Raw genomic sequence first — 27,327 nt, forward strand, 5'->3', positions numbered from 1 at the left:
GCAGAGTACACAATGTTCGCCACAATCCACAGGTATCCTGTAGCTTCTCAAGAAATACTCCCGTTTGATGGGCTTTCCATGAAAGAGGTTTCCACCTGATTTGAAAACGGAAGCTGCAGTTAAGTTGAGATGTGTACATTTCAGGCAGCCGTTGTGCATACAAATGAATCAGACAATAATAATAATAATAATAATAATAATAATAATAATAATAATAATAATAATAATAATTTATTATTTGTTCCCCAGCCACTCTGGGCGGCTTCCAACAAAGATGAAAGATACACTAAAATGTCAATGGGCGTAGGTTGAAGACATCCCTGCCCAATCTCTGGTATGTGCAGCAATGTAAGAATGCAACTTGAAATGCAACAGGGTGGATGAGTTCACTGGGTTTCAAGCCATTAATGTGTACATGCTTCCAAGTGAAAAAGTCCAAACCAGAGATGGAGAATCTGTGACCCCTTTTCAGATGTCGTCGGAACTTCCGACTCCCTTCAGATCCAGCAAACATGGTCAATGGTCAAGGATGATGGGAGTTGCAATCCAGCAATCTCTATAGACACATTCCCCACCCCCAGTCTAAACTGAGTATTAAATAAAGCTACAGTAAGTTCATATTTAACTAGAATTTTAAAATTTGCTCTGTTGAGTAAACTATCCTGTTCATGTTAAAGGAAGATGAACAAGATAGTATTTTTGAATGTGCTTTTTCAGAGAGGCCCTATGTGATCAGAATTCGAAACCTGTGAAAGCAGTGATGACTCATATGACTCATTACTGCCTCCAAGAGGCATCCACACATCAATTACTTGGGGCAAATGACCTTAAAGGACAATGAGCTCCTAGGTGCTGAAATCCCAAGGGAGCAGAAAAGACTATTTATGTATGCGACCACAGCTGCATGGATGTTATTGGCCCAGAGATGGAAAGAAGATAAAGTTCCTATCAGAGAAGAATGGCAGATGAAGTTGATAGACTATTCCGAAATGGCTAAAATGACCAGAAGAATCAGAAATCAGGAAGACCAACATTTTAATAAGAAATGGGGAAAATATATAACTTATCTTAAAAGACCATTGTAAACAGTTAAACTCGTTAGTGGGATTGGAATATCACTTGTAGTTTAAGGGTGAATTCTGGACACAATGGAGATGTAAAAGATTTGGATCATCATATGATGCAGGAGGAAATGATTAATAATAGGACCCACAAAGAGGAGGATGGAAGTCCAGGAGATTTCTTGGAACCTTGTTTTTATTATTTATGTTCGATATATCTTTGTAAAATGTTAATTTGAAAAACCAAATAATTTTTTTTTAAAAAAGACAATGAGCTCCCAAACTAAATCCAGAGATTGTGCGCACAGCTCCTGTCTTTGCATGAATGCAAGCAAATGACATGCGCAAGTATGTCAGTGCAAACTTCATGGGAGAACTTCTTGTAGGCTGCCGTGTGGCACAGCAGAGCGCTACACTTGAGTATTTCTGCTCCTCTGGTAAAAGCAAGTGGCTGGACCCAAATTCACTGGGAATTAACAACAGGGCTTCACAGGCCCTGGATCACATTTAAGCTTCAGCAGCGCGAGCCACTAATGGCTAAACCAGCAGGTTGTGGTTTCAGAAGGAATTTTACAGCATGCGCTGTGTCCTTACTCAAACTTTCCAGATGTCCTGGGTTATTATGTAAATAAAAGTATGTTCCAATCGCCAGCGAGGAGCCATGGTATACACCAACGGTTAAAAAGAGAAAGCGATCCAATGTGCAGTTCAAAAATATAAACTGCACTTCCTTGCTTTGGACATCAAAGTTGCTTTTGCAGTTGATGCCCCCTTTCCCTCTTCAAGATAACTAAGACCAATTGCTAGGTGGGAAAGAAGAGGAGAGAGAGAGAGAGAGATGGAAGCAGGCAAAGACAACATCAGGCACCTGCTCCAGCTGGGTTTGTCTTGCTTTATTTTAAGTATCTGGCTTTTAATGTATGCCTTGCATTATATTCATGATGTGAGTTGCTCTGTGGGCTTCAATCAAAAAGCACAATATAAATCTACTAATAAAAGAAGAAATCAAGTTGGGACACTCTCTTGAAGCTGGTTGGTTCAATTAAAAAAGTGAGCCAGCTCTAACAGTTCTGTATCATTCATCTTTTCTCCAACACTTTTGCCTTTTTTTCTTTTTCATTCTTTTGCAAATTAGTCATCTTCCTTTAGAGACCCTCCCCCCATTCATATATTTATTTACCCTATACCACAGTATCAAGAGAATTAATACAAAATAAAAACATGCTGTGGTGTCAGAATGAGACTCCTGCACTATTCGGTACAGCATATTCTCAGAGAATATACTGCCTTTATTTTGCAGCTACCAGATTTGTGAGCAGTTCTTTTCCTTTGGTGCTTTAGGGAGCACTGTTTTATTCTGCAGCCAAGATATATAGCCTCAGAAGACCGAACTTACTTAAAATGGGTTATAAATCCTTCACTTGGAACTATTAAAACTCCTGAGTTATCTCTGGTTTCCTATCAGAAAGGAAGCAGTGGTAAAGTTCACAAAGTCTTCTCTCACGCAACACTGGCTAGTTCCTCAGTGCAACCTTTGAATCATGTATGTAATACGAATTGGGGTGGGGAAAGACGAGACTCTTTCATAATCAATTTATAGGGGGGGGGAGAGTTTACTCCAACTCTCCTTTCCTTGAGAAAGTAAGATGGGACTGCAGAATCAGGCCAATGACCCATCTAGTTCAGCATCCTGTTATCTTGGTTGGGAAGCCCACAAAGCAGGACCTGAGCACTCTGTCCACCTGCAATTTCCAGCAACTGGTATCCAGAGGCATATTCAATTCTTCTCTTAATGATCTGAAGCAGGGAATTCGCCTTTTTCAAAGCTGCCGCATGCTGGGTCAATATCTCCATCCAGCTGTCTACTGTGACCTCAAGGTTCCTGGGTTTGTTCACAGCCCATGAGAATATATGTAAAACTAAGATGTTTTTGCCTCAATGTGCATCACTTGACACTTGCTTCACTTCGCTTAATTTGCCATTTTATTGCCCATGCACTCGGTTTGGAGAGGTCCTTCTGGAGCTCTTCAGAATCTATTCGTTTTAATGACCCTGAACAATTTAGTACAGTAAGCCTGCAACTTGCGCTTGCTTTACTTATGCGATCACCTTATATTGGTGTGTGTGGGGGGGAATAAATAAATGGAGAGTCAGGGAGAACTGACCCAGGAGTGATGTATGGAAGCGAGAGCTGGACCATAAAGAAGGCTGATCACCGAAGAATTGATGCTTTTGAATTATGGTGCTGGAGGAGACTCTTGAGAGTCCCATGGACTGGAAGATCAAACCTATCCATTCTTAAGGAAATCAGCCCTGAGTGCTCACTGGAAGGACAGATCGTGAAGCTGAGACTCCAATACTTTGGCCACCTCATGAGAAGAGAAGACTCCCTGGAAAAGACCCTGATGCTGGGAAAGATGGAGGGCACAAGGAGAAGGGGACGACAGAGGAATGAGATGGTTGGACAGTGTTCTCGAAGCTACCAGCATGAGTTTGACCAAGCTGCGGGAGGCAGTGGAAGACAGGAGTGCCTGGAGTGCTCTGGTCCGTGGGGTCACGAAGAGTCGGGCACGACTTAACAACAACAACAGGGAGAACCACCACCCACTCTCAGCTTTCCATTTACTTATCGTTTCCCCACCCATGCTTCCAGCGAGCTTTTTCCTTGCTTACTGGGCTTGGGGAAGGCAGTGCAAGGTCTCTGACAACAAACAGGCCCCTGGAACCAAACCCTTGCATAGGTGGGGGGGCTACTGTCTCATCATTGGCTCACCCCCAGTTCTAGATCTTTTATGAACAAGCTAAAAAGCGCAGGTCCCAATACCATTCCTTGGGGGGGGGGGCACTTTCTATATTTCTCCATTTGGAGAACTGTTCATTTATTCTTACTCCCTGCTTCCTGCAACTTGACCAATTCCTGATCCAAAAGAGGACCTCTGCTCTTCTTATATGACTGCAAAGTTTACACAGAGGTCTTTGGTGAAGTACTTTGTCAAAAGCAGACTATAAATCAATAAGATGCAACAATAAAATCCAGTTAAAAATAAACTACAACCCACAATAAAGCCATATCCAATTACAACTGGACCCTAAGCATCCCCAAAAGGAAACAACAACTGGAGCTTCAAGTGCTTTTCTCAAAGTGTAATGGGGTTATTTTTAATAAGGACAAAAGCACATTAAAATAAAACTCACATTTAACAATGATTTAGAACACTTGTCGGGGCATGTTTTTTGTTTTGCTTTTTTTGGGGGGGGGTGATGGCAATTGAACATCCCTTTGCTTTCCTAATACAAAGTTCTAAACGGAAATAGATGAGCAGTAAGCTTTTAACAGAATCATTTACAAGCATTTAGGCAAGTGTGAGAGAAGGAAATGATGTTAGGATTAAGAAGACAGTCAACTCACAAGAATACATGAAATGATGGTCTTTCAGAAGTACTACTATGGTTTATGCCAGGCTTCCCCAACCTGCGGCCCTCCAGATGTTTTGGCCTACAACTCCCATGATCCCTAGCTAACAGGACCAGTGGTCAGGGATGATGGGACTTGTAGTCCAAAACATCTGGAGGGCCTGGTTTATGCTATAGTTTGATATGCAGGTCAAAGCAGAAAAATGTTTCCACTGACACTTTAAAAAGGCATATATTTATGGATCATGCCCCTGTTTTGTTTAGAAATAACAGACAACTCTTAATTTATCAGAACTAGCTAGAAAATAAATTAAACTATGACTGATGACACTTCTCTCCTTTAAAAAATAAACATCATACTGGAAACTTTAAAAGGACTTGTAAAAGAACAATTCATCAATCAAATACTGTTTACATGTTTAGTAAACTCTCTCTCTCTCTCTCTCTCTCTCTCTCACACACACACACACACACACACACACACAACTTGAAAGGAGGAACGCCCAAGAAACTATAATATGGTGGGGTTATAATCATGTGATTTCCACACATAAATCTAATTTCATGCAAGCAAACAAAAAACGTGTCTGTAGAATTTTAGAATTTAACCTCTGGGAATGAAAACATTTGTTTGGTTGACATTTAGGGATAATAGGCCCTAGGGAAAAGAAACATTAACTGCAGTTTTTCTTCCCCCAGACATTTTTATTTTAAAAGCGGTGATGTAATTTGGTATAATCTATCACTCTTTTCAATTCTGATAGCTAAATGGGCAGTGTGCACACTTTGCAATTATGCATAAACAGTACTTTTAGTGCAGTTGTTAACTGTCCTAGAAGCCACTATAGCCCTTGCTAATAAAAAAATATTTATTGCAACCATGAACCTGCATTTTAAGCCATTTGACAACATCTAAAGGCATATGCTCTCATCAGTTCAATAAATGTCAGAGCAGAGCCACACATGGAATCTCTACATTTAGAAGCAGTGCAAATCTAATCTAATCATCCTCTAATGTGGACAAACAGCGGACACACATATCCATTAAGCCAATTCCGCTGGGAGGCATATGGCCGTTCATTGCAGGGATACAGAATGTTTGACAAGATGTGTTTTTTGGCAACACAATTTCGGCTTCAACTGAAAAGCTGGTTTGTTATTGACTGCAGAGTCCGTTGGGCAATGACTTCTTTGATTTTATGTTTGTGGTATTAAGCCTATCATATTATATTGCCAGATCAATGGGAAACAGCCAATTTGATTGCTCTTGGATAATATACGGGCTGTGTTGTTCTCTCTTTTCTCCAAATCTTGATGAGAAAAAAAAATATATGTTGCCTTTTCTAGAAAATAAAGTAGCTTCTAGGTTAAGATTATGGCAATGCAATCTATGTGTTGCTTCTCTTAAGGTTGGGTCCAGAAGTTGCAACTGGTGGAGAATGCTGTACTGACACTGCATGACACCTATGTACCAGTCTTGTTTTTGGCATATAAACTCTAAATAACTTGGCACCAGGTTACCTCCAAGAACTCCTTATTATATACCCTTGCCCAGCCTCTTAGATCCTCAGGAATGACACTTTTGGTAATGTTGTAAGCTCTGGAAGTTTGTCTTATGTCAACCGAGGGAAGAGCCTTTTTAGTGTGGTGGCAGCTGTGCTGCGGAATTCACTTCCAAAGAGCATCAGGCAGGCACAGGATTACCATTTAGGCATGGGCTCAAAACTCACCAGTTACAAATCTACAACCAATGGACCATCAACTCATGTTGTAAAGTCACTAGAAATCCAAGAAAAGTTAGCCCTGGGTTGCACTAAACCATGCTCTTGCACAAGTGGGACAAATTTATGCCCCAGCAACAGCATTTCCCCTTCCTCTCCTTTTCCCTCTGCGCGCTCCTCCAAATAAAAATAAAAATCTGGTCTGTACAGTTGTGGGATTCTCCAGAGCAGACAGGGGGTTAAGTGGCACAGGAGGAACACAGGAGGAAGAGAAAGTCCACTCATATCAAATAATAATAATAATAATAATAATAATAATAATAATAATAATAATAATAATAATAATTTATTTATTTATACCCTGCCCATCTGGCTGGTTTTCCCCAGCCACTCTGGGAGGCTCCCAACAGAATATAAAAAACACGATAAAACATTAAACATTAAAAACTTCACTAAACAAGACTGCCCTCAGATGTCTTCTAAAAAATAATAATAAAAGAGTTGGATACAACTCTCTATTCATAACATTTTATCTGAACCAAGACCATTTTATTGGAACCATTTCATTTTCTTTCCTATGCACCAGTTCTTTCCCTACAATCTCTCAGTAAAAATATACCACTGGTACACTCTCTACGCCATCATTTACACCTCCTAATTGGTGCTGCTCTTTCATACTTTTTCAGTATGAAAATTTTGTACTTCATTAAAGCACTAACTTCCTGGGCAATTCTCAAGTATTCCCCAGCCTGTCTAGTTCCTTCAAATACAGGACAGCTTTATCCCTTTTTTTAAAAATAAAGTTTATCTTGTGCAAACCCATCCATTTGTCAGACACTGCTTAACAAGTTCTACCAGTCTCTGCAAGTTGATAGTGACATATTCCTCCTCCTCCTCTTTGCAAGTACCAACAACCTCACACACAATTCACAAATGCATTTCAAAGTTCCTTCATGTGGGGTGTAGGTGGGTGCTGAGAAAAAGCGAAACTATTTTCAGCAAATTTTGCATGCACTGGGCTACACTCACAGGGAAGAATTATTTCATTCATTAGCGTTAATGATAAAAGTACTGGATAATGTCGTTTCTGTACATGTTGATATATATATTTCCTCAGCAATTTCTGCTGATATACCCATCTCCAAGATGCTTTTGCTTACCAGGGAAACCTTCAAATGTAATTCTGTCTCCAGGAACAACCCCACTAGGAGGGATTAGAATCTCCACCTTCTCTGGCGTGCTAGCACACATCAGCATGGCTTGGGACAAAACTCCTCTCATTTTCACCGGCTTCAGGTTACAGAGAAATATCGCCATCCGGTTTTGCATCTGTACATGGGACATAAGTTAAAACAAAAATGAAATTTAGCTAGGCTTCTCTGCATTTCTTTCACAATGAGGAAGCAAGGGGGGAAAATTAATGCATGCAACTGCACAGTAAAACACGCAAAAACACCAAGTATGCAGATACAAATATGTTAGCAACAATTAACATTCTTTCAAGACTAATTCAGTAGTAAAAGCCAGGAAACAATTAAGGATAACTGTCTTCTAATACAGACACACAAGAGGGTGCAATAAAGACAACATTGTGTCCTGGTGCTTGGATATAATGGCTGAAAAAATGTTTTACTGACTTTCCATTCTTTGTGGTCCTGGGTTCCAACTTTTAACAGTAACTTAAGGAATTTTTGTAAAAACATCCTTCTAAACTAATCAGAGAAAGCATGCCCAGGTGGTTTACCATTCAGGATGTAATTAATCCAAAGACAGGAGGACATTTTTGAAGCATATTTTATCAAAACAGTTGTCCATAATGTGCACTGCAATTCGTTTATTTAAAACTACAAATGCTTCTGGGTTTTTTCCTCCCCCCCCCCCACTAGGGAAGACTACAATGAATAAGCAGAACAATGAGGCCTCATTAGTGAACATTGCAACTAACAACTTGGTCAAGAAAACAGATTGTTGTTCTTTTAATAGACATAAATCAAAAAAGATCTTTGACAATAAAGTTACTGATGATATTCAAAAACCTACCAGGCATACAAACCGATGTTCGTGTTTCCACACAAATTGTAATTTAAGCAGCAGTTTTTAATTAATACATTTGCCAAGTTGAGGAGAAAGAGACTAAAAATGGTTATTAGACATTAATAAGTTTAGGTTGGAAGCTGCAGCCCATTTCTAACCACCTTATGTATTAAAATATGCAACAGTCTGCCTTAAAATCATTGGGATTTCATTGATTCCAATGAACTGTTGGATAAATTTAAGGCAGTCCCAGCTGTCTTAAACTGAGGTACTAAATGGATGTTTGGAACGCCAGGAACTGTCAGAACAAGGAACAGAATTCCTTCTCCTTTCCTGAATATTATATTGGATAAATATTGCTTAAAATTCAGGATCTGGCTTATTTCAATATGTTCAGCCAGAAAGGATGTTTTCCTTACTGCAGTTCCGTATAGTGTGGGTGTCCTTCAAGCTGTCTGGGTTGTGGAGATTCCACTGTATTTTATGTAAGAGGCAAAACACAATGCCCTGGATGCTTCAAAACATATTGGGACACAGATGAAGCCAACAACAAATAGTCTCTCATATTTTTATTGCAAGTGCTGGTATAATATAACTACCAAAACACACACAGAGCTGACTATGGGGGTGGAATGTCCTTTTTATATTTCCTAGGAAAGAGAAAAAGTGAGCAGTAGGTCCTAATGAGTACTCTATGCAAACACAACTATCCATGGGGCTAATTATGCAGGTCTAGGGGAATTCTGCGCCCATGTTTACTGAGCTACAACCCTTGCTCATGGCAAACCTCTTCTGAAACTTAGGTGAGTGTTTCAAACAGTCCTGAACTTTGGGGGGGAGGCTGAAAAGGAGGACAATGCCAAAAAAGGGCAAAGAAGAAGAACTGCACTCCTCAATCTTTAGGCATGCCTTAAGAAGCTGTATTGATGCGGATGGCACTGTGGGTTAAACCACAGAGCCTAGGGCTTGCCGATCAGAAGGTCGGCGGTTCGAATCCCCGCGACACGGTGAGCTCCTGTTGCTCGGTCCTTGCTCCTGCCAACCTAGCAGTTTGGAAGCACGCCAAAAAGTGCAAGTCGATAACTTGGTACTGCTCCGCTGGGAAGGTAAATGGCATTTCAGTGCACTGCTCTGGTTCGCCAGAAGCAGCTTAGTCATGTTGGCCACATGACCCAGAAGCTGTACGCCAGCTCCCTTGGCCAATAAAGCGAGATGAGTGCTGCAACCCCAGAGTCGTCTGCGACTGGACCTAATGGTCAGGGGTCCCTTTACCTTTACTAAGTAGCTGCACAGATCCTACCTAATGAGTCTGGAGATTAAGACTTGAAACAATGGATTCAAGTTGAAAGAAAGGAGATACCAACTAAACATCAGAAAGAACTTTCTGACGGTAAGAGCTGTTCGACAGTGGAATGGACTCCCTTGCGAGGTGATGGACTCTCTTTCCTTGGAGGTTCCTAAGCAAAGGTTGGATGGCCATCTGCCATCAATGCCTTATATGAGATTCCTGCCTTGCAGGGGGTTGGACTAGATGACCCTTCTAACTCTAAAATTCTATGATTCTATTATTCAAGTGATAGTGTACATGGGCGCTTCTGATTTCCTTCAAGGTATATCTCCATCTTTCAAAATGGACAAAGGACAGAACAGATGCATATGTGAAAGTTGAGCATTTTCCAGCCGTAAGTTAAGAAGAGAAGTTTACATTCAAAATATTTTTTTTGTTTCCTCCACCAGTATTACAAGAAATAATTTCAAATTACACATTTACTCAAAATTACCCAGAACGTTAGAAGGTGTGTTTTGCTATGAAATAGCAGAATTAGGGACTCAGCTACATTCGCAAAGATAAAGCGCTTTATAGGGGTTATAACACTATGACCCCAGATGGCGCTGTTGAGTCCCGTTTTTTGCCAACGGGATTTCCCTGTATGAAGTTGACAATGCATTTAAGTGAATCACTTCTCTGATGTGTCTAGATCCAGCCTAAAGATCCAGCCTAGAATACTATTTCATATTTCCTCCCTGCTGGGGGCTTCTTAAATCCCAAGAGAAGAAAACTGCATATGCTTCTGGGAAATATGGCTATGCCTTACACATGGATGAAAGGCATTCATAGTGCATCCTCTGCTTGACAGACAGGCTGCAATAGCTCAAGTGACATTACTACTTGGTTAAAGACGAAGAGACATCGTACCTTGACCCACTTGCTGCAGCATCCTATATTTGGCAACAAGAGCAGAAGAGCACATTCCACTGAAATATGCCTAGAACAGAGGTGGAGAGCCTGCGGTCCTGCAGATGTTGGGTTCAAACTCCCATTAGCCATAGCCACAATGATCAGGAATGATGGGAACTGTAGTCTAGCAACATCTGCAGGGCCACAGGCCCCCCACCCTTGGCCAGGAAGATGCAGACTGAGAAGTTATTACTGGCTACTCCAGGTGTGCTGCATGCAGAAAGAGGACCACCAAGGTTCATTGGGTTGTTGCTGGAGTCGGATTCTGACGCTGGCAGAAGCTAGATTTGTTTTGGCTCCCCTCTATTTAATTTGTTTCTTAAGTAATAAGTTCGTGAACTTGAGATTATTTCAGTATCCATCTGCTGCATAACTTTAAGTGCCAAAACTAAATGTTGAATTATTATTAAAAAAAATAGATATTTAAAATAAACTTTATTTAGCAAAGAAAAAGAAGTATCAAAGAAATTCTTTATGTACCTCTTCTAATGGAACATGTTTCACTAGACCACTGACAACAGTTCTAGGGTTTGTTTCTCCCACGTCAACTTCCTCAACGTACAGAGTATCAGCATCTGGGTGTTTCTTTGCTGATGTGATGCAACCGATTCGAAAATCAAGTCGGGAAACATCTAAAGGCTTTGAGTCATCATTCGCAGCTGACTGCTGCTTTTTCTCCTTCTTTTCTGCTGAAACAAAATCGGAAGCCATTTAATTACACAGCCACACACATCCCCGGGAATGCAATTCAAGCAAGTTTTCTTTTTCCCTGTCTGAAAAGAAATCCCACGGTACATTTTAACATTCTTTGATTTCAAAACAGAGACCCAAAATATTACAACTGTGTGACAACAGGCTTCCTTAAACATGGATAACTAGATAGAATTATGGTACCATTTCCTTTAATGTTTTGCTTAGAAGCAAAATGCACCTACCCAAAAATAAGGTTACAATTTCTGAATACCTGACGGGATCCCTAGAATCACAGAAATATATTAACTTGTAAATATAGCTTTAAAAAACAAAGATTCATAATGGACCTAACCAACTTGGGTCCATTAATTTCAATCTACTGCAAGTAGGCTAGAACCTTCACAATTGGCCTGCTGAGGACTTGTTCTCAGTAGTCCTTGTTCTTCAAGGACTGTGGAATGTTGAGGACAGTTAAACCACAGAGCGTTCCCTAGATTGTTAAGGGTATCAGTTGTGAAAAAGAGGAAAGAGGTGGCAGTGAAAGGAATCTTGCCTGCTTGGGCTTATACCTAGTGAACAGTATTAGGATCAAGGAAGAAGGAAGCTGGGAAAGATATTTTCCCCCCATTCCCATTGACCAGGAATTCTTCTTGGTCAACTCCACCTACATGGCAATAAATCACTTAGGTTCAGGACATCCTCCTCTCAATTCCCCCCCCCCCTAGGAGTGGCCACCGAGACCATATAACACCCATCCTGAAAGACCTACATTGGTTCCCAGTATGTTTCTGAGCATAATTCAAAGTGTTGGTACTGACCTTTAAAGCCTTAAACGGCCTCGGCTCAGTATACCTGAAGGAGTGTCTCCACCCCCATTGTCCGAGGGCCTTCTGGTGGTTCCCTCCCTGCAAGAAGTGAGGTTGCAGGGAACCAGGCAGAGGGCCTTCTCAGTAGTGGAGCCCACCCTGTGGAACGCCCTCCCACCAGATGTGAAGGAAATAAACAACTATCTGACTTTTAGAAGACACCTGAAGGCAGCCCTGTTTAGGGAGCTTTTTAATGTTTGATGTTTTATTGTGTTTTTAATTCTCTTGGGAGCCGCCCAGAGTGGCTGGGCAAACCCAGCCAGATGGGCGAGGTATAAATAATATATTATTATTATTATTATTATTATTATTATTATTATTATTATTATTATTATTATTAACCCACCCCGGACTATATGGCCCCTGTTCCAAGATGGCTGGAGCACTGAACAAGAAGTGGGGATACCATACAACAGGTTTGTTTCGTGTCCCCACTTGTTTCCTCCAATTCTAACAATTCTCTTTTCATTTCTAAGGATATTGTATTAAACTAAATTACTTTGGAAATTTTGGAGCATTTTAAAATGGAAATCATTAGTTACTTCCGAGCTTTTATTTCACATAAGCTACACAGACATTCACTTACCACCTTGCCTAACCTAGTCGGGAATAATTTTCCTGAAAAACTTCTGCACTGATAACATTCCTTTCTATTGTTTATTAATGAAACTGAACTTCAAACACTTCCAAGTAGCATATGTAAAATCACCTTTCTTTTCCGTCTTGTCCTTTTTCTTCTTTTCTTCATTTGTTCCTTTAATTTGGTCTTTAGGACCAGATGGGGCCGCTGCAGCAGCGGCGGGCTGAGAGACTTCTTCTGAAAAGGATGCTGTTGCAGAAGGGGTTTCACTGGGCGGCAGAGAGACTTGTTTCACTACATTAAACACAAAGAAAGATTCAAAACATTGCCAAGATATATTTAATGCAGGAATATTATACATTTATTTAATAAAATGTATAAAATGCTAAAATTCAATCCATTAATCGAAAATAAGAGTTCTGTAGGTTTCAAAGGTTTTGTGAAATATTAGTAGTAATAAAATGCAGGGATAAATTTCAATATTGAGATTCTGTCATCTCCAAATGTCTGGGTTCACTTACACATATTAAATTTAATCCTTCTGGTTTTTATGGGTAAGTATCATGAGAATTAATAGGCAATCATACTGTTGATACCAGCAAGAATTAACTGTGTCAATCACGTTAATTAGAATAAATTCTGACTGAACTGAGACTTGCTTCCAAGTAAGTAAGCCTTAGCTAAACGTGGCATTTTAGTCAGCAGATTAAAATAGATTAGAAACAATAGGGATGAAATACATTGAGATATAAAAACCAATAGGTTAAAGTTACTGCTTTGGACAATAGCTTCATACCAAGCTAGACGACAAGCACATCATAAAATTAGTATAAGATTACTAACATAGTATAATATAATATTACTAACATAGTACATAAAATTAGTATAATGTTACTAACATATGTTTTTGACCTGGTTTACAGTTGAGTGCTCCTCTAACACAACAAGGATTGGACAGGGCTAAAACACTTCTCTTCTCCACCCATTCCAATGAGACAAGTTTTTTACTTGCAGAGTGCACCACACACACTCTTTAAGTGATAAAGCCACCTATCCTTTGGATGATATCATGTCATTTGGTTGCATGTATACGGTAGGCAAAGTCCCTAGTACACAAAGTTCATAGTACACTATGGCAAGCATAAAATTAAGTTTGTAAGTTACAAACCTAGGCGATTTCTATGTACTTAAACTCAGAGGCTCGAAGAAAATATTTTTGTATGCACAATTTTGAAGGAAGCAAAATGTGGATAACGGCTTCCAATATCATGCAATCGGATTTCTGCTTGTGCAACAGGATTTCCTCGTCGTCTCCTGCCCCCTGGGACAGCTCCCCCCATTCTTTAGAATTAAGAAGAAAATGTCACTTACAAGGGTTGTATGTATTTTGCATGCACACACAAGTAAAATTCCAGTTTATCCCTTTTTCCCTTCCGCCACCAGTTTTCCAACCAAAACAGCTTAGAATTTGTGAATTTGAGAAAAGGAGCACCAAGATTGATTCTTGATGCTCCTGTTTGTCTGCTGGCTCAACTTCGCCTCTCACAACATTCCAGATCCTAAAGGCATGTAGAGTAACATTTCAGAAGGTGTAGCATGCACCTTCTGAAATGTTACTATGGTTTGCTATGATGCAGTAGAACAAAATGTATAGGTGGTGTCAGACAGGTAGTGAATACTACCCAGACAAGTAGTTTACCACCAATATTTTTCTTCATAAATCTAAGAATTGGGGTAAATATCCCTCTACACCCCAAAATACACTTTGTCCCTTCAGTGCCTCCCAAATATTTCTCCCCTTGGTATGGGAAATGAGTGTTCTGCAGACTGAATGAAGAAGCCACACTTGCCTAAGACGACATTGCTCTCCCACCCCCAACCCCATTTCAGTCACCTCCATTCCGAATTTCAGCCTGGATCAATTCTTGTTTCAGCACATCAATTTCTTTCTTCAGTTTAGCATTTTCTACACGAAGCTTCTTCTCTTCCCTCAGGGATGCCTGCAAGACTACAGGAGACAAATCTCCATTAGGAATCACATAAACAATACTGTCATAAAGGGAAAGCTTAATTTCACAACTCTGAAATTCAGGGTTTAAGGGTTTAAAGTTGACTTAAGACCCACTTACTCTTAAAACAATTCGTGCATTAGTGCTCTTCTTTATGCTTCCCCCTCTAAATCCTTTCCTATTAAAAAATAACCTAGGGCAATAATCAAATTAAGACAAAAAAATACGGGAGTACAGAGCACATTAGGAGTTTCTTGCAGTGCTCAAATTCCAGATTTATTCTGTTGTAGGGGGGAAATCGGAAACTATCAGCTTTTTTTAAAAAAAAGCAAATGAGGGGGGAAAGTCGTGACAACAGAGAAAGTCTCAACATAGCAACCAAAAAGAAAGATGTTTTTTCCATTAAGGTTCTGGAAATGAGAGCAGGAGATGTGAGTTCTATCCCTTGCTTTACCACAGAATGCCCATATATAGCTACTTAACACCTCAGTTTTCTCAGTTATTAAAGATATTTTACCATCCCACACAAATGTCAAAATGACACACTAATATCTGTTATTACTGCTGAGTCTTAGGTATTTTTTCAATTAATTCCACAGCATAGCCAGAATTGGACTTTTTAATCACATTGGGCGCCTCCCCCCCCCCCAGCTCCCCTTTTCCTTGGCACCTGCTCTGAGAAACGAGCTGTTGCTCTAAGGTTCTTGCGGGAATACAATTTGGAACTGTATTGTATGCCTATTACAATGGAATGCATAGCCAAACTGTTTATTCTTTAGTTTAAAAGTCTTCCTTATAACTACATCAGGAAAGCGGGGGGGGGGGGGGGGAGGAAGATGACAGAGCATTTCTCTGTAAACTATAGTGAAATGAACTCTAGAGGCACTACCTGAGGGCAATGCAGAAACTGTTGAAAAGTTTGAGCTCTTATATTCATAAGCAGAACATTTGTCTGTTGATTCTAGGCCAAAATGACTCCTTTGGAATTTTTATTTTTTAATGGGAGGCTTTGGTTCAGACACATTGAACAATATGCTGAAAACCCTGGACCTGGAGACAATACGATCAAAAAGGTGGCAGACACTTATTTTTTGCTTTGTGCTATAGTCCACAAATGTTAACACAGCCTTTGTCAGCTTCTAGTGCCCCCCAGATGTTTTGGACTCCAAATCCCATCAGCCCCAAGCAGCATGCGGTATGTCTGGGCCTGATGGGAGTTGAAGTCCAAAAATCTTTAGAGTGCTAAAGGTCAGTAAAGCCTGCTTTAAACCACTGGAATATATAATGGCTTTGTACACAAGCACATAAGCATAACAAAAGGTAAACATATGCTTAAAGAGCTTCAACTGTGGCTCTAGATCATTATTATAACACAGATTGGGGCTTTGTGGTTTTTTAATCTTGACCTAGTCAAAGAATTTCATAGGTATCACAACAAACTCTTGGACAAATCAATGCTGAAAGTAGACAATTAAGAATCCATGCAGACGAATTGTTGAAGGGTTATTAAAGTCACAATAAACTGCACAAAGTTATTAATTAGCACTATCACAGCATGGGCTAAAAGCTTAATTATCAATCACATGATCTACATGTATAAAGTTGTATGTCCATTTCCAGAATCTCTTGTTAAAGGACCATGGGTTTAGGGGTGGGATAACCTATAACCAAGACCTTAGAGAGAGTCTTTCAATCAAGCGTAGAGATAGATCAGTCATCTGATTTCTATAAGGCGGTTTTATATGGTGGGCTTTTAACAATGCTAGAGAAGCAAACTGTAAATTCTTCAGAGTCAGGTGGCTTACATTTACACAGCTCTCACGCAATATTTTTTCTTCAAGAGGAGGATGCCACCATTCAGTACAGTCAGCTCTAGTTATAGCAGAATTCTCTGCACCTTGAGAAGGACTGGACTTGGCCCTTTTCTGGTATCGCACACATGAGCAAGAGTTTGCTATCTTGCTCTTTAAAGAGGGCTTAATATTTCTGCACCCTGTGGATTTTAACTCTCCTCTCCCCATGAACAGGAATTACATTTTTATTCATCTAATACAGGGATGGGGGGCCAATGACCCTCAAGATGCTGTTGGATTCCAACTCCCATCAGTGCAAGCCAACATACTGAAGAATGAGAGGAATTATAGTCCAACAAAATCCAGAGGGACACAGATCTGATTTAATAGGCCTGAACTGAGCTCTCAAGACAGTTTACACACTAATATACAAAAATTCAAACTAGCACCACAACTCTAAAACTTTTAAATTAAAATCTATGGGAACCAGCAGAATAAATAAAAACTACCCAAACACTTCTAGAAACAAGCAGATTTGAACCATGTGTCTTCACCGTATTATTAAATTGAAGGAACTGTGTATGAAAATATCCAGTGAGTGAGTATTCTCAAGATACACACATCTTTTGGAAGGCATTAAAATATACATGCTATACTTCAAATCCATTTTGTGGTTGGGAACTACAAATGTGCACACCATCTCCTACATTTCTGCAGCACCTACTATTTAAATGAGTTCAAGATTGGGACACCTATCTTACGTTTGTTTGGAAGGAACAGGAGAAGATCAATTCCAGCATGCCACAATGCACAGAACTGTAAAAATCCTCCATTTTCAGGGTTGCTACAACATGCTGGCATCATCTTTAAAACGTTGGCATGCTTTTAGTCCTGGCACTCTACCTGGATGTCCAGAAGATAATAGTTGCTAGAAATGTTTTATTAACTGAATTTTATGCACTGGCTCCTATTCCTTGTTAAATCACAAAGGTACTGGCCTCCCAGTTTAGACTACTGAATGCGCTCTATAGAGGATGTTCTTGAAAACAGCATGGACATTTGCAGTGGCTGTCAATTATTTTCTCCATATAATTCAATGTGTTTATTATTGTCCATAAAGCCCTACGTGGCCTGGCAAACCTTTTTCCATATGTACCTTCCCTGAGAAGACCTTGTGCCATCAAGTATAAAAGTTAATTCAGGACTTGTTCATTTTACAGCCATGACAATAATTAAGGTTGGGGGCCTGGCAAGTATCAAAACTGTTTTGACACCTGGTAATTCCTTTGCTTTTTTAAATGATAGGAAACTTAGCACGTTTATTGCTTGCCGCAGGGAAGGTATAACCTAAATTCTGGGGTTTACATACTGGGCTAGATTCACAGTAAGAAATTCTCAACTCTGCTCACAGATTTTGCATGCAAGTTTTATGACAAAGCACATTTAAATGATAAGGTCAAAGACTGATGCCTTACTGGCTTTTTCCTTTAAAAGAGCCACTTGCTGCTTAAGGTATTCGATAACTTGATCTGCTTCTGCGCCCTTCTGCTCCAGCCTGTTCAAAACTGCATTGTTGGCTGCCATTTTCATCAAGGAACGGACAAAAAACCTAAATAAAAGGAAACAGGATGATGTGAATGTTTTATTAATGCAATTATCTGCAGCTCTGTTTTGAATTGACTAAGAACCAGCCACTGCCAGCGCCGTAGAACATCTAACAATAGAGCCTATTGGGTTTGCCCTGTCTAACTTAAAACACTCAAATTAAAAGGAATTGTCAAGCTGATTTTGCTGTGTGACATTATTTTCCAGTATTCTGGAAGAAAAGTGATTATGGTCTACCATCTGTAACAAACATGTTTCTTAATTCTACTTTTTATATAATGCAAGGCTGAGTCTGCTAAAGTTTGGTCGTTTTAACCACTACTGATTTCCAAAAGAGCATTGAGGTGTAGGGCAGGGGTGGGAAACCTGTGCTCCTCCTGAGGTAGCTGGGCTCCAGCTCCCATCATCCCTGACCATTGGGCCATGATGGCTGGAGCTGATGGGAGTTGGGTGTCCAACCACATCTGGAGGCCCATGGGTATAGGGGTTTTGTGTGGCACTGCCAACTTATCAATAAAAAAACTTTGCTAGCTGTCAACACTGGAAGGGCTATGGAAGTTAAAGAGCAACATCCAGTTATCTTCACCCATGTGTTCATGGAAATCAAATTCTGCTATAGAACTTTCTCTCCCCCCCCCTCTTGCCTCCACCCTGACACACCTCCAATATTTGCTCTGGAAGGTCCTCTAACACCTCCGGAACATATTTGGGAGCAGGAGGTAGAGGGGGAAGGAAGATGTAAAAGTGCCATTACACAAGCAGACATTTGCTCTTGCTACTTTGGGTTTTACCCAGTGTAGTTATTCATATTATTATTTTTCTGAAAATATATTATACAATGATATTATACCTTTTAAAAAAAAGAGCACATAGTTAATAATGATCTCTACTTCTGAACAAACCTAAAACAGCAAGCCTAAAACAGCAGCAGCATGTATCCAGGAAGCGATATAAAGGAAGAATTTTGTATAATCAAAATTGACTGAAGCCGCCATATATAAGAGGAAAATTCACAGCGCAAGTATAAACTTCAAGGCAGTAAGCTGTAGTTTATTTCTATGAGCATGAAGATCCAGAGCAAAAAGACAAAGAAACATCTTGTGTAATCTGCACAGAAAAGCAATTCACCTTGTGCATCGTGCAATTCCTGGTTTTTAAAGATTCCCCTTTCTTTATTTTTGTACCAAAAGAACCTAGCAATTAAAGCTTAAGGACTGATGTTCAGAGAAAAAAGGCCTCAAGTAGGTTTTAGATTCCAGTCCCGATTCCAGGAAGATTTTTAAATTAATGCAGGATTAAATGTATGTTCTATGTTACTAGACAAACACAGCCAAATGTTGTTTTCTATTCTTTCCTCCGTTTGCTACAGCAGCACTAGAAATGAGAACAGTTGTTCTCCCCAAGTACTCTACAAAATCTAGAATGCTGTAGACAGCAGAAACTGTATGACTGCCGAAACATGGATCTACAACATAGCTGTCTTGTCTGAAACAACAAATTCTAAATTGTGTCCTTTGATGTTGCCCCATTCATCAGATCACTTCAATTGTACTTTATATAAAAAAACTAGTTTCTGACAAAAACATTTTCTAAGAATACTATTCATTATACTTATGGGCTAACCAAGTCACTATATACAAAACATGCTAGCATACAACGTAATTATTAAAGCAATAAAATATCCAGTTTTCATTGGGATAAAGACTTCTCAACTTCTTATAATTTGTAGAAGATAAAATTGGAGGATTATTACAGGGATTATTCTATTTATTCTAATACATTGTAATTACAGGAATGTTATGGGGAAAAACCACAGCTATAAATCAAACTAATTTCTGATGAAGATTGGAGGGGAATAACTTGCTTCATTGACACGATTATCTGGTTATTTCCTTAATGCTGAGAGAAACACTGGGTTCTTTTTGCTAATCTGAGAACAATTCTAGCTGATAAAATAATTATAAACCAGGAGATCTCACAACAAAGAAGACATTGTGATATTCACAAGTTGTGCTTTTGGTTCTATCTAGCCTAGTATTATTCTCTAAATTCGTTTCTGAAGCATCTGCTTTCAATATACAAGACTTAACACTTCAGACACAGCATTTAAACAAAGAAATAGAGGCTTCTTACTAGCAAACTGTGTTTTAAGGATCCAAAAATATACCCTGACAATTTAAGAAAGCATGCAAGTTACATAAAATCAGTATTAAATGCAATCCTGGGCTTTATAGACCAAAATAATGAGGACAGTAACAATAAAGGAATCCCCCAAATGACTGCACTTAATCATGTGTCAAAGAAACAGAACAGTTGTCTGATAGAAAACATAATCACTTTACCCAGTGTCATTCTTTTACACCCGCAGTTCAGTATGCCATGCACTGTCAAATCAAGTAGAAAGAAAAGAAATCTATCTTCTTAAGCCCATATATAACTACAATGGTTAAAAAAAGGGGTACAACCCATATTATTCTGCTAGTTTCTGTATTACCTGAATATTAATATTTGGTCCAGTGCTGAAACTGAAAGCATAAACCAGATTCAAAAGCACCCAGCCACACTGTTCGGCAGCAACTGGTCCTGGTCAGCTATTTATAAACACACCACTTCAACAAGATATTAGGATGGTATTTCAGTCATATATTTGGACTAGTGCTTAGGTTTAGAAAATATTCTGCAGATGATATGCATGTAGAAATGTACTAGTTTCAGAGTTATCATACTGAAAGCCTGGAAAGACCACTTGAATTTGGCCACAGTAAGTGCTGGATTGATGAGTTTTATGGCTACACGGCAGAATTTTTGAAGCTAACACCTCTGGCTTTCCCCCTTTTTCACTTGGGAAGCTCTCTGGTCATTCAAGAGATAACAGATTTTCTATTCAAATAATAACTTATGGGTTCAGCTATAAGACAATTACTGCTTCAAAGCTGCAGTGATTGAAAAGTAACCTATCTGTGCTTTACAAATATTTCACAATTTGTTTAATTTGTGTTCCGAAACAACAGTGAGAGAGCCTAGCAGTGTAACAGTATAGATTGTCATTTTATGCCAGAGTGACACTAGTACAGGACTGTGGAATGGCACAAATGTAGTTAACCATGGCTTAATGATCAAGCAGGAATGGCCCAGTTCACATGTATCACTAAGCCAAACCATGGCTTAGTGAGAATGCGTGAGGGTTCCTAGACAAGAGATTGACAGGTGCTGAGAATAGCCATAGTTTTACACAGGGTGTTATCCAAACCCAAGTTTGCAGTTTGCCCTCTCCAGACAAATCACAAGCCATGGACACTGTTTTATAGCTTGTGGTTTATCTGGAGTGCAACAACCCACAAGCTCAGGTTCACATGGCAGGTTCAGCCAAACCAAGGTTTGCTCATGGCAGGGCAACAGCAGGAGAAACAATGGAGGAACATAGTGGCCGTGATCTCTCCTCTGGAACCAGCACACTCACAATTTCACATTGAGCCATCGTTTGGCTTAGAGCTACATGCAAGCCAGGTCACAGTGTGTGATATCCTACAGCTGATGACTTAATTATTCCATAAATCACAAATGCTTTAAAAAGAGAGAGAGAATGCAAGCAAAAGTTCTTAGATTTTGTATTCCAGCCACACTGACACAAGGCAGATCAAGCATTTTTTCCCCTGTTTGGATTAAGCAAGGGAAACAAACGTCAGCATTTAAACAAACATACAGAAATATAAACTTTGCTGCAAACTGTTTTTTCAAAAAACCTAGCACAGCTGTTTTGGTAGAACATGGGAACTTCAGTAGGTTAAGTTCAGCTGCGGGACTCTTGAACGAGTCAAATCACGATCCTACTCAATTCACATTGCGGAAGCTTAGTTGAGAGCTCTTTAGTAGCACTTAACAGATTTCAGTTGAATCACTTCATAAACTTTTTACTGCTGCTTAAATCTACCAATTTCAGCCTACCTGTTCAACAGATTTCTTAAATAAATAAATGAATGTGTGATCTGTAAGATAGTATACTTCCACTTAAACTTTCTTGTATTAAACTGCACTTACTGGGAGTAAGCCCCACAAAACTCACAAGAAATTTACTTCTGAGTAAGCATGTACAGGACAGTGATGTTACTCAAAGAAAGCAATGAAACTAAGAGTACAGGGTTAAGCACTTCCTCAGTAGCACTATAAGTAAGACAATACCGATAACAGCTGAAAATAGATCACCAGGGAATTTTTTTAACAGGCTCTGTTACAACAGAGAAGTCTCCCTATGACTAGTGTATCTATTTTGAACTGCTAGGATTTCAATCTCTGTTGTCTAGTTCAGGCAGTGCACTGATATTCTACACAATTTCTACACTGAGCAGAATACAGCCATACAAGAACCCTAAGTAAAACTGCTCAACATCTACAATTCTAAAGATAGTCATTGCAGAAGAAGTATGCCAACAGCGGTACGGAGACAGATTTTACCACTGCCAAACAGGCAAGTTGCTTTTCTATTTAAAACCAGAATGCCTTTTCAGCTACAGATTTTTATTTTTTTTAATCTCTAGATACACTCTTCTCTTTCGCTGTAGCTGTTTAGGACAGTGGCCCTAGTTCCTAACTCTTAGAGTCCCACATCTCTTTGTCATTTTGGCAGAACATTTTACTATATGGTAATTGGAATAATTAAGCCATCCCAAGTACATTTTTAATATCATTCTAATAGGAATACAAACCCATTCAGACCACAAAGTCGTCCCCCCTCTAAATACAGTCTATAAAGTATGTTGAGTTATGTGGGAGCAATCACACTTGCTGGTTTAGCAAATGTTTCTGGCCACCCATTCAAGACTGAGCTAACGATTCCACTTCTGCTCTCTGAATACTAAAATAATGATGCTATAACAAAGATGTGTACAATAACTTCTCTTTCTCACAGGCTACAACGGTGCATTTGCCAGCTAGCTAATCTTATCACAAACATACCCACACCGTGTTATATATTGATTTGAGTTCTAAGCAGCGTTCGAAATTTGCAGCTGCATTTTGTACCTGGCTACTGGCCACAAGCCTGGGGATCCTTGGATCTTGACTGTTTTCACACACTAGTAACACATTCTGTAGAATTCTATCCGTTCTGTTTTATCTATGCAATCAGAATGAATTTCAGAAACCAAAAAGTCATACAGTCGTACCTTGGTTCTCGAATGGGATCCATTCTGGAAGTCCGTTCACCTTCCGAAAATGTTCAAAAACCAAGGTGCGCCTTCCGATTGGCTGCAGGAGCTTCCTGCATTCAATCAGAAGCTGCGGAAGCCATGTCGGACGCTTGGCTTCCAAAAAAAGTTCACAAACACTTCCGGGTTTGCGGCGTTCGGGAGCCAAAACGTTCGAGTCACGAGGCGTTTGAGAACCAAGGTACGACTGTATTGAAAATATGACTTTCCAGACGTCTGGCCCCAAAATGGTAACTAGGCATTCCGTTTTGGTGACAGTGACCCTGGTTTAAGAAGCCATTTGGTGTCTATATAGCTGAGTTTTTAATACTGGTTCTAAGCTACCATACACCCATGTTACTCGCCCTTACAAGTTCTCTGTGGAAACTTTCATACTTTACAAAAATAGAAAGATAAAAGTATTATGCCTAACTGTGGAAGTAAAAAAAAAATACAACAAAAGCCTGAATATGAATTTGTACAGAAGCATTACCTTTGAAAAAAATGGGGAAATGCAATATTTTTCTTTTTAAAAATCTTATTATATTGGTTCACCGACACATAATCATATAGTTAATTCTACAGCCCTGAATGGGCAAGGGAGTTAGATTTCTTAAAATTGAAGTCACACAGGAGAACAATTTAAATTGCAAATTGGCTCTGCTTGGCAAGCAGGTCTTTTCTCCTTCCAGGTGCTGAACAAAGATGATCCCACAGCAGTCTCGACCGAAATAAAGCCTCAACCAACACTTCTACCTCTTTCCTCATCTTCATACAACTGTTCTTAGTCTAACTTGGGTGGAATGGAACAGTCATTTGAATTTAGACTCCCAAATGACAGCTGCACTGACAAGATAGAAATCACATTCCTTGATCATCTGCCTATTTACTCAGAATCAAGTCTCCCTAAGTACAAAGTATGGTATCCAATGAAGTAATTTGTTTAGTGCAAGGACTTCTGGCTGTGCAACATAACTTCCGGTTCCACTGATTGCACCCCACTAGATCTGTTCTGGAGGTTCCTCCAAGCCTGTGGAGCAAATCTCGGGAAGAAGGGGGGCGGGCAAGGAAGTTCCATTGCACATACAGAAATATATGTGCTAAATGGAACTACTTCATTGGACACTATCTAGTGAAACTAAGGATCCCCGGCCTGCAATGGATGCCTAGGATTGCAGCGTAAACAATTTCAGCTAAAACTGCAGGCTGTTATCAGCATGGATATAGTTCACTTCAATCCAAATGAACCCAATTCCTTCGCAAAAAAAAAAATAGTAAGCAGTGAAGTTTAGAGAATTAATCAGCAAATTTCCAATTAACTTTAGTACATACTGAAAAATAGGTATTTGGTCTATTTAGACTGGGATCTTAGGTGTTTGCTGACAGAAGGGGTTTTTAACAAGGAAGGCTTCCTCCCATGAAGGAATTCTTCCTCCGTGAACAGAAGCTTCTCCTGATCACAAATAAAAACTTAGGACCCAAGCCACTAATAATTTATTTTTCGAACACCTTATGCCTGAATGGCTTGAACCTCCTCCTATAGCTAATGGCAATCTTCCTGCTACACAAGGGATAGTTTGAAGTCCCATATACAGTACTGTTGGATATACATGAAACGCTGTCTGGTGTTCCACCCAGAAACAACACTTACACAATAGACATGTTTAATAGCCTCCACATGGCTCTGGTACAGCCACAGTTTTCTGATCCATTACCTGCTTCTGGCCTTTTAAATTCCAGACCAGAGCTGCAACTAGCAAATTATCAACCACTGACCAGAGGATTGGCTGTATGCACAAGAGCCAATTTACACTCCTACTCAGCCAAAGCTCACTGGAGGGCCATGGGCGGTCACCCTCTCTCATTCCTTAGGCCAAGCCTGCTTTGAGATCATCTGCATTCAGCACCTGGAGGGAGAAGGGCCTTGCTTGCCAAGCAGAGCCAATTTGCAGTTTAAATTGTTTTCATGTGTGACTTGAATTTTAAGAAAGCATGCTATCCAAGCAGTTGCTAAGTTCCACTTAAACATTTGCACAAATAAAATCTCAAGGAAAGCGCAGAGCATTGGAATGCTTTTGGAAAGGCAAGGCTTAACGTGTGACTGAAGAAAGCATCATTGGATGAGGAAATCTCAGTACAGGTTCAGAACGGGACCAGTGTGGAAACAGAAGGCGAGATGGCACAACTTTCATGTTAAGGAGAAAGGGTTGGGGAGAAAGAAGGTCTATGGATACCCATCTCCTTTCACAAAACCCAAAATTATCTTCATTGTTGGGAAGTTATTGCTAGTTACAATACTATGATGATCTGGATAAGAGTTAACAAAATTGAAGGCTGGCAAGACAAAATAAATTATGATTAGCAAGCTGGAGCTGGGGAAAGTGTGCATCTTGGGTGTGCTCCAACACATGACTTTGATGCTTGACTCCTAAAGCCACAGCTCTGGTTAGAAACACAGTTTACCAGATTTAGATGGTCAAAGAGGCAGCTATAACTTGTCCTCTAGCCAAGTTCTCACCACTGTTATTCATCCAATGGCAAGGTCTTACTTAGATTACAAAAACATGCTTGACGTTGGACTCTCCTTAGAAAGTTAGTAAGCTTAACCAGTTTAAAATGCAGTGGCCCGCTTTTTGGAAATAGTTCCAATCCGGGGTCCATTTTAACTGGCTGATATCCTATGGAATATTCTCCCTAGAGAACTTCAGAGGACTTCCTTTTGCATCCACCATCAGCAGCTTAAGATACTTCCCCCACCCAAGCATTTATGTTGAATAGATTTATGGTTGATCTGTTATTAGTCTTGTTTTGAGCAGCTGTTTCAGCTGCTGTCTGATATTTTTATGGGCTTTTAAATTCATTAATGGTTTTTGAAAAAAACTTTTTACATGTTGGTTTGAATGCCCATTTGGCTGGAAAGGTAATAAAGTAGTTGTATAAATAAACTTGCACCACAGGCCATATTACTATGGCACAAACATACAATTATTCCTTTCATTTATGTTACTACCCACAATTAAATTTACATTCTCCTCTCCCAGGTTCCAAAATGCCTAGTCCCTGCACTCATTTTAAAGCACAGTTACCAGAGCTTCATACGAAAGCTTCTGCTATGGGCCAAAGAGTGCAATCCTATACATGTTTTATTGCTGGTTTGGAAAGAAGTGTTATGTTGTCATAGTGAACTGCATTTTATTATAAATTCTTTTTTGGCTATTTTTTAACAGATGGACTTTCTGCTGGAATGAGATATACTTCCAGGTAGGTGACTAGGGAACAAGCCCCACTGAAGACAATAAAATTAATTTCATCGATCATAGAATTTTAAACTTGGAATGTACCACAAGGTCATCTAGTCCAACCCTCCTGCAATGCAGGAATGTTTCACCCAATGTGGAACTCAAACCTATGATCCTGAGATTAAGAGCTGAGATTAAGAGTCTCATGCTCTACTGACTGAGCTATCTCAGTAAACGAGCAGACAACTAAGCTGTGAAGCACATTAATTCTAAGTGATATATTTAATGAGTTAAATATTTTTGAAGTGATATATTGGACAATAGCACAAAATGCATTTTGAAGATCCACGTTTCATTGCATGCAGATATTTCCACTTAAACATATGCAAGCAGGGAACAAAACTTAACAGAAGTTTTCAATTGAGATCTTAATGCTTATACATTTTATCTTTTCCATGCAAGGCATTTTAACCGAATTATACGGAAACATCCATTGTTGATATTCATCTGATATCTTTTCGAGCTAATCATTGTGCTATGTTTTAAAGAGTGTTTCCATTATAACTGTAACCTGTGCTATATATGCAAACACTGAGTAAATACATTATGTGTGAAGCAGCATAGAAGCTGCCAGAGTTGAAAATAACTCCAATACTAAAAGAAGAAAAAAATCTCTTAACTATCTCTTGGGAGGCCACGATGAAATATGGGAACAGATGTTCAGTTTATTTAAGACATTTATATCCCACCTTTTGCATAAGCCTTAAGGCAGTTAACAAAACCACATATAAACAATAAAACACAAAAGACATAAACTAAAGCCATGGTGAGCTAGTACAAAAACTATTAAACAGCAACCTATACAATTTTAAAAGGGGTGATCAGATAAT

At 39.5% G+C, this 27,327-nt stretch overlaps 1 protein-coding gene and 1 long non-coding RNA gene across 8 annotated transcripts in view; both read right to left on the reverse strand.

Moving 5' to 3' along the window:
• Positions 1–27,327, reverse strand: part of AIMP1 (aminoacyl tRNA synthetase complex interacting multifunctional protein 1) — a 36,001-nt gene that overhangs the window by 4,451 nt on the left and 4,223 nt on the right. For 5 of the 7 annotated variants that reach the window (XM_053403894.1, XM_053403890.1, XM_053403895.1 and 2 more), the window contains 5 exons: positions 17,886–18,019; positions 14,503–14,616; positions 12,738–12,902; positions 10,950–11,158; positions 7,357–7,525 (listed from right to left, as the gene is read on the reverse strand). In XM_053403894.1, the coding sequence (XP_053259869.1) occupies positions 7,357–7,525; positions 10,950–11,158; positions 12,738–12,902; positions 14,503–14,616; positions 17,886–18,000 (772 nt within the window). In that variant the 5' untranslated portion in view covers positions 18,001–18,019. Of the gene's footprint in view, positions 1–7,356; positions 7,526–10,949; positions 11,159–12,737; positions 12,903–14,502; positions 14,617–17,885; positions 18,020–20,509; positions 20,534–27,327 lie in introns of those variants that run through there. The other 2 variants (XM_053403889.1, XM_053403888.1) reach the window with 2 other exon arrangements.
• LOC128421292 (uncharacterized) lies at positions 3,953–6,494 on the reverse strand. The gene is made up of 2 exons (XR_008332280.1): positions 4,960–6,494; positions 3,953–4,926 (listed from the first exon to the last, which is right to left on the reverse strand). It is a non-coding gene; the product is annotated as an uncharacterized LOC128421292 (long non-coding RNA).

This window comes from Podarcis raffonei, chromosome 9 (assembly GCF_027172205.1).
Source record: "Podarcis raffonei isolate rPodRaf1 chromosome 9, rPodRaf1.pri, whole genome shotgun sequence".
Taxonomy (NCBI): domain Eukaryota; kingdom Metazoa; phylum Chordata; class Lepidosauria; order Squamata; family Lacertidae; genus Podarcis; species Podarcis raffonei.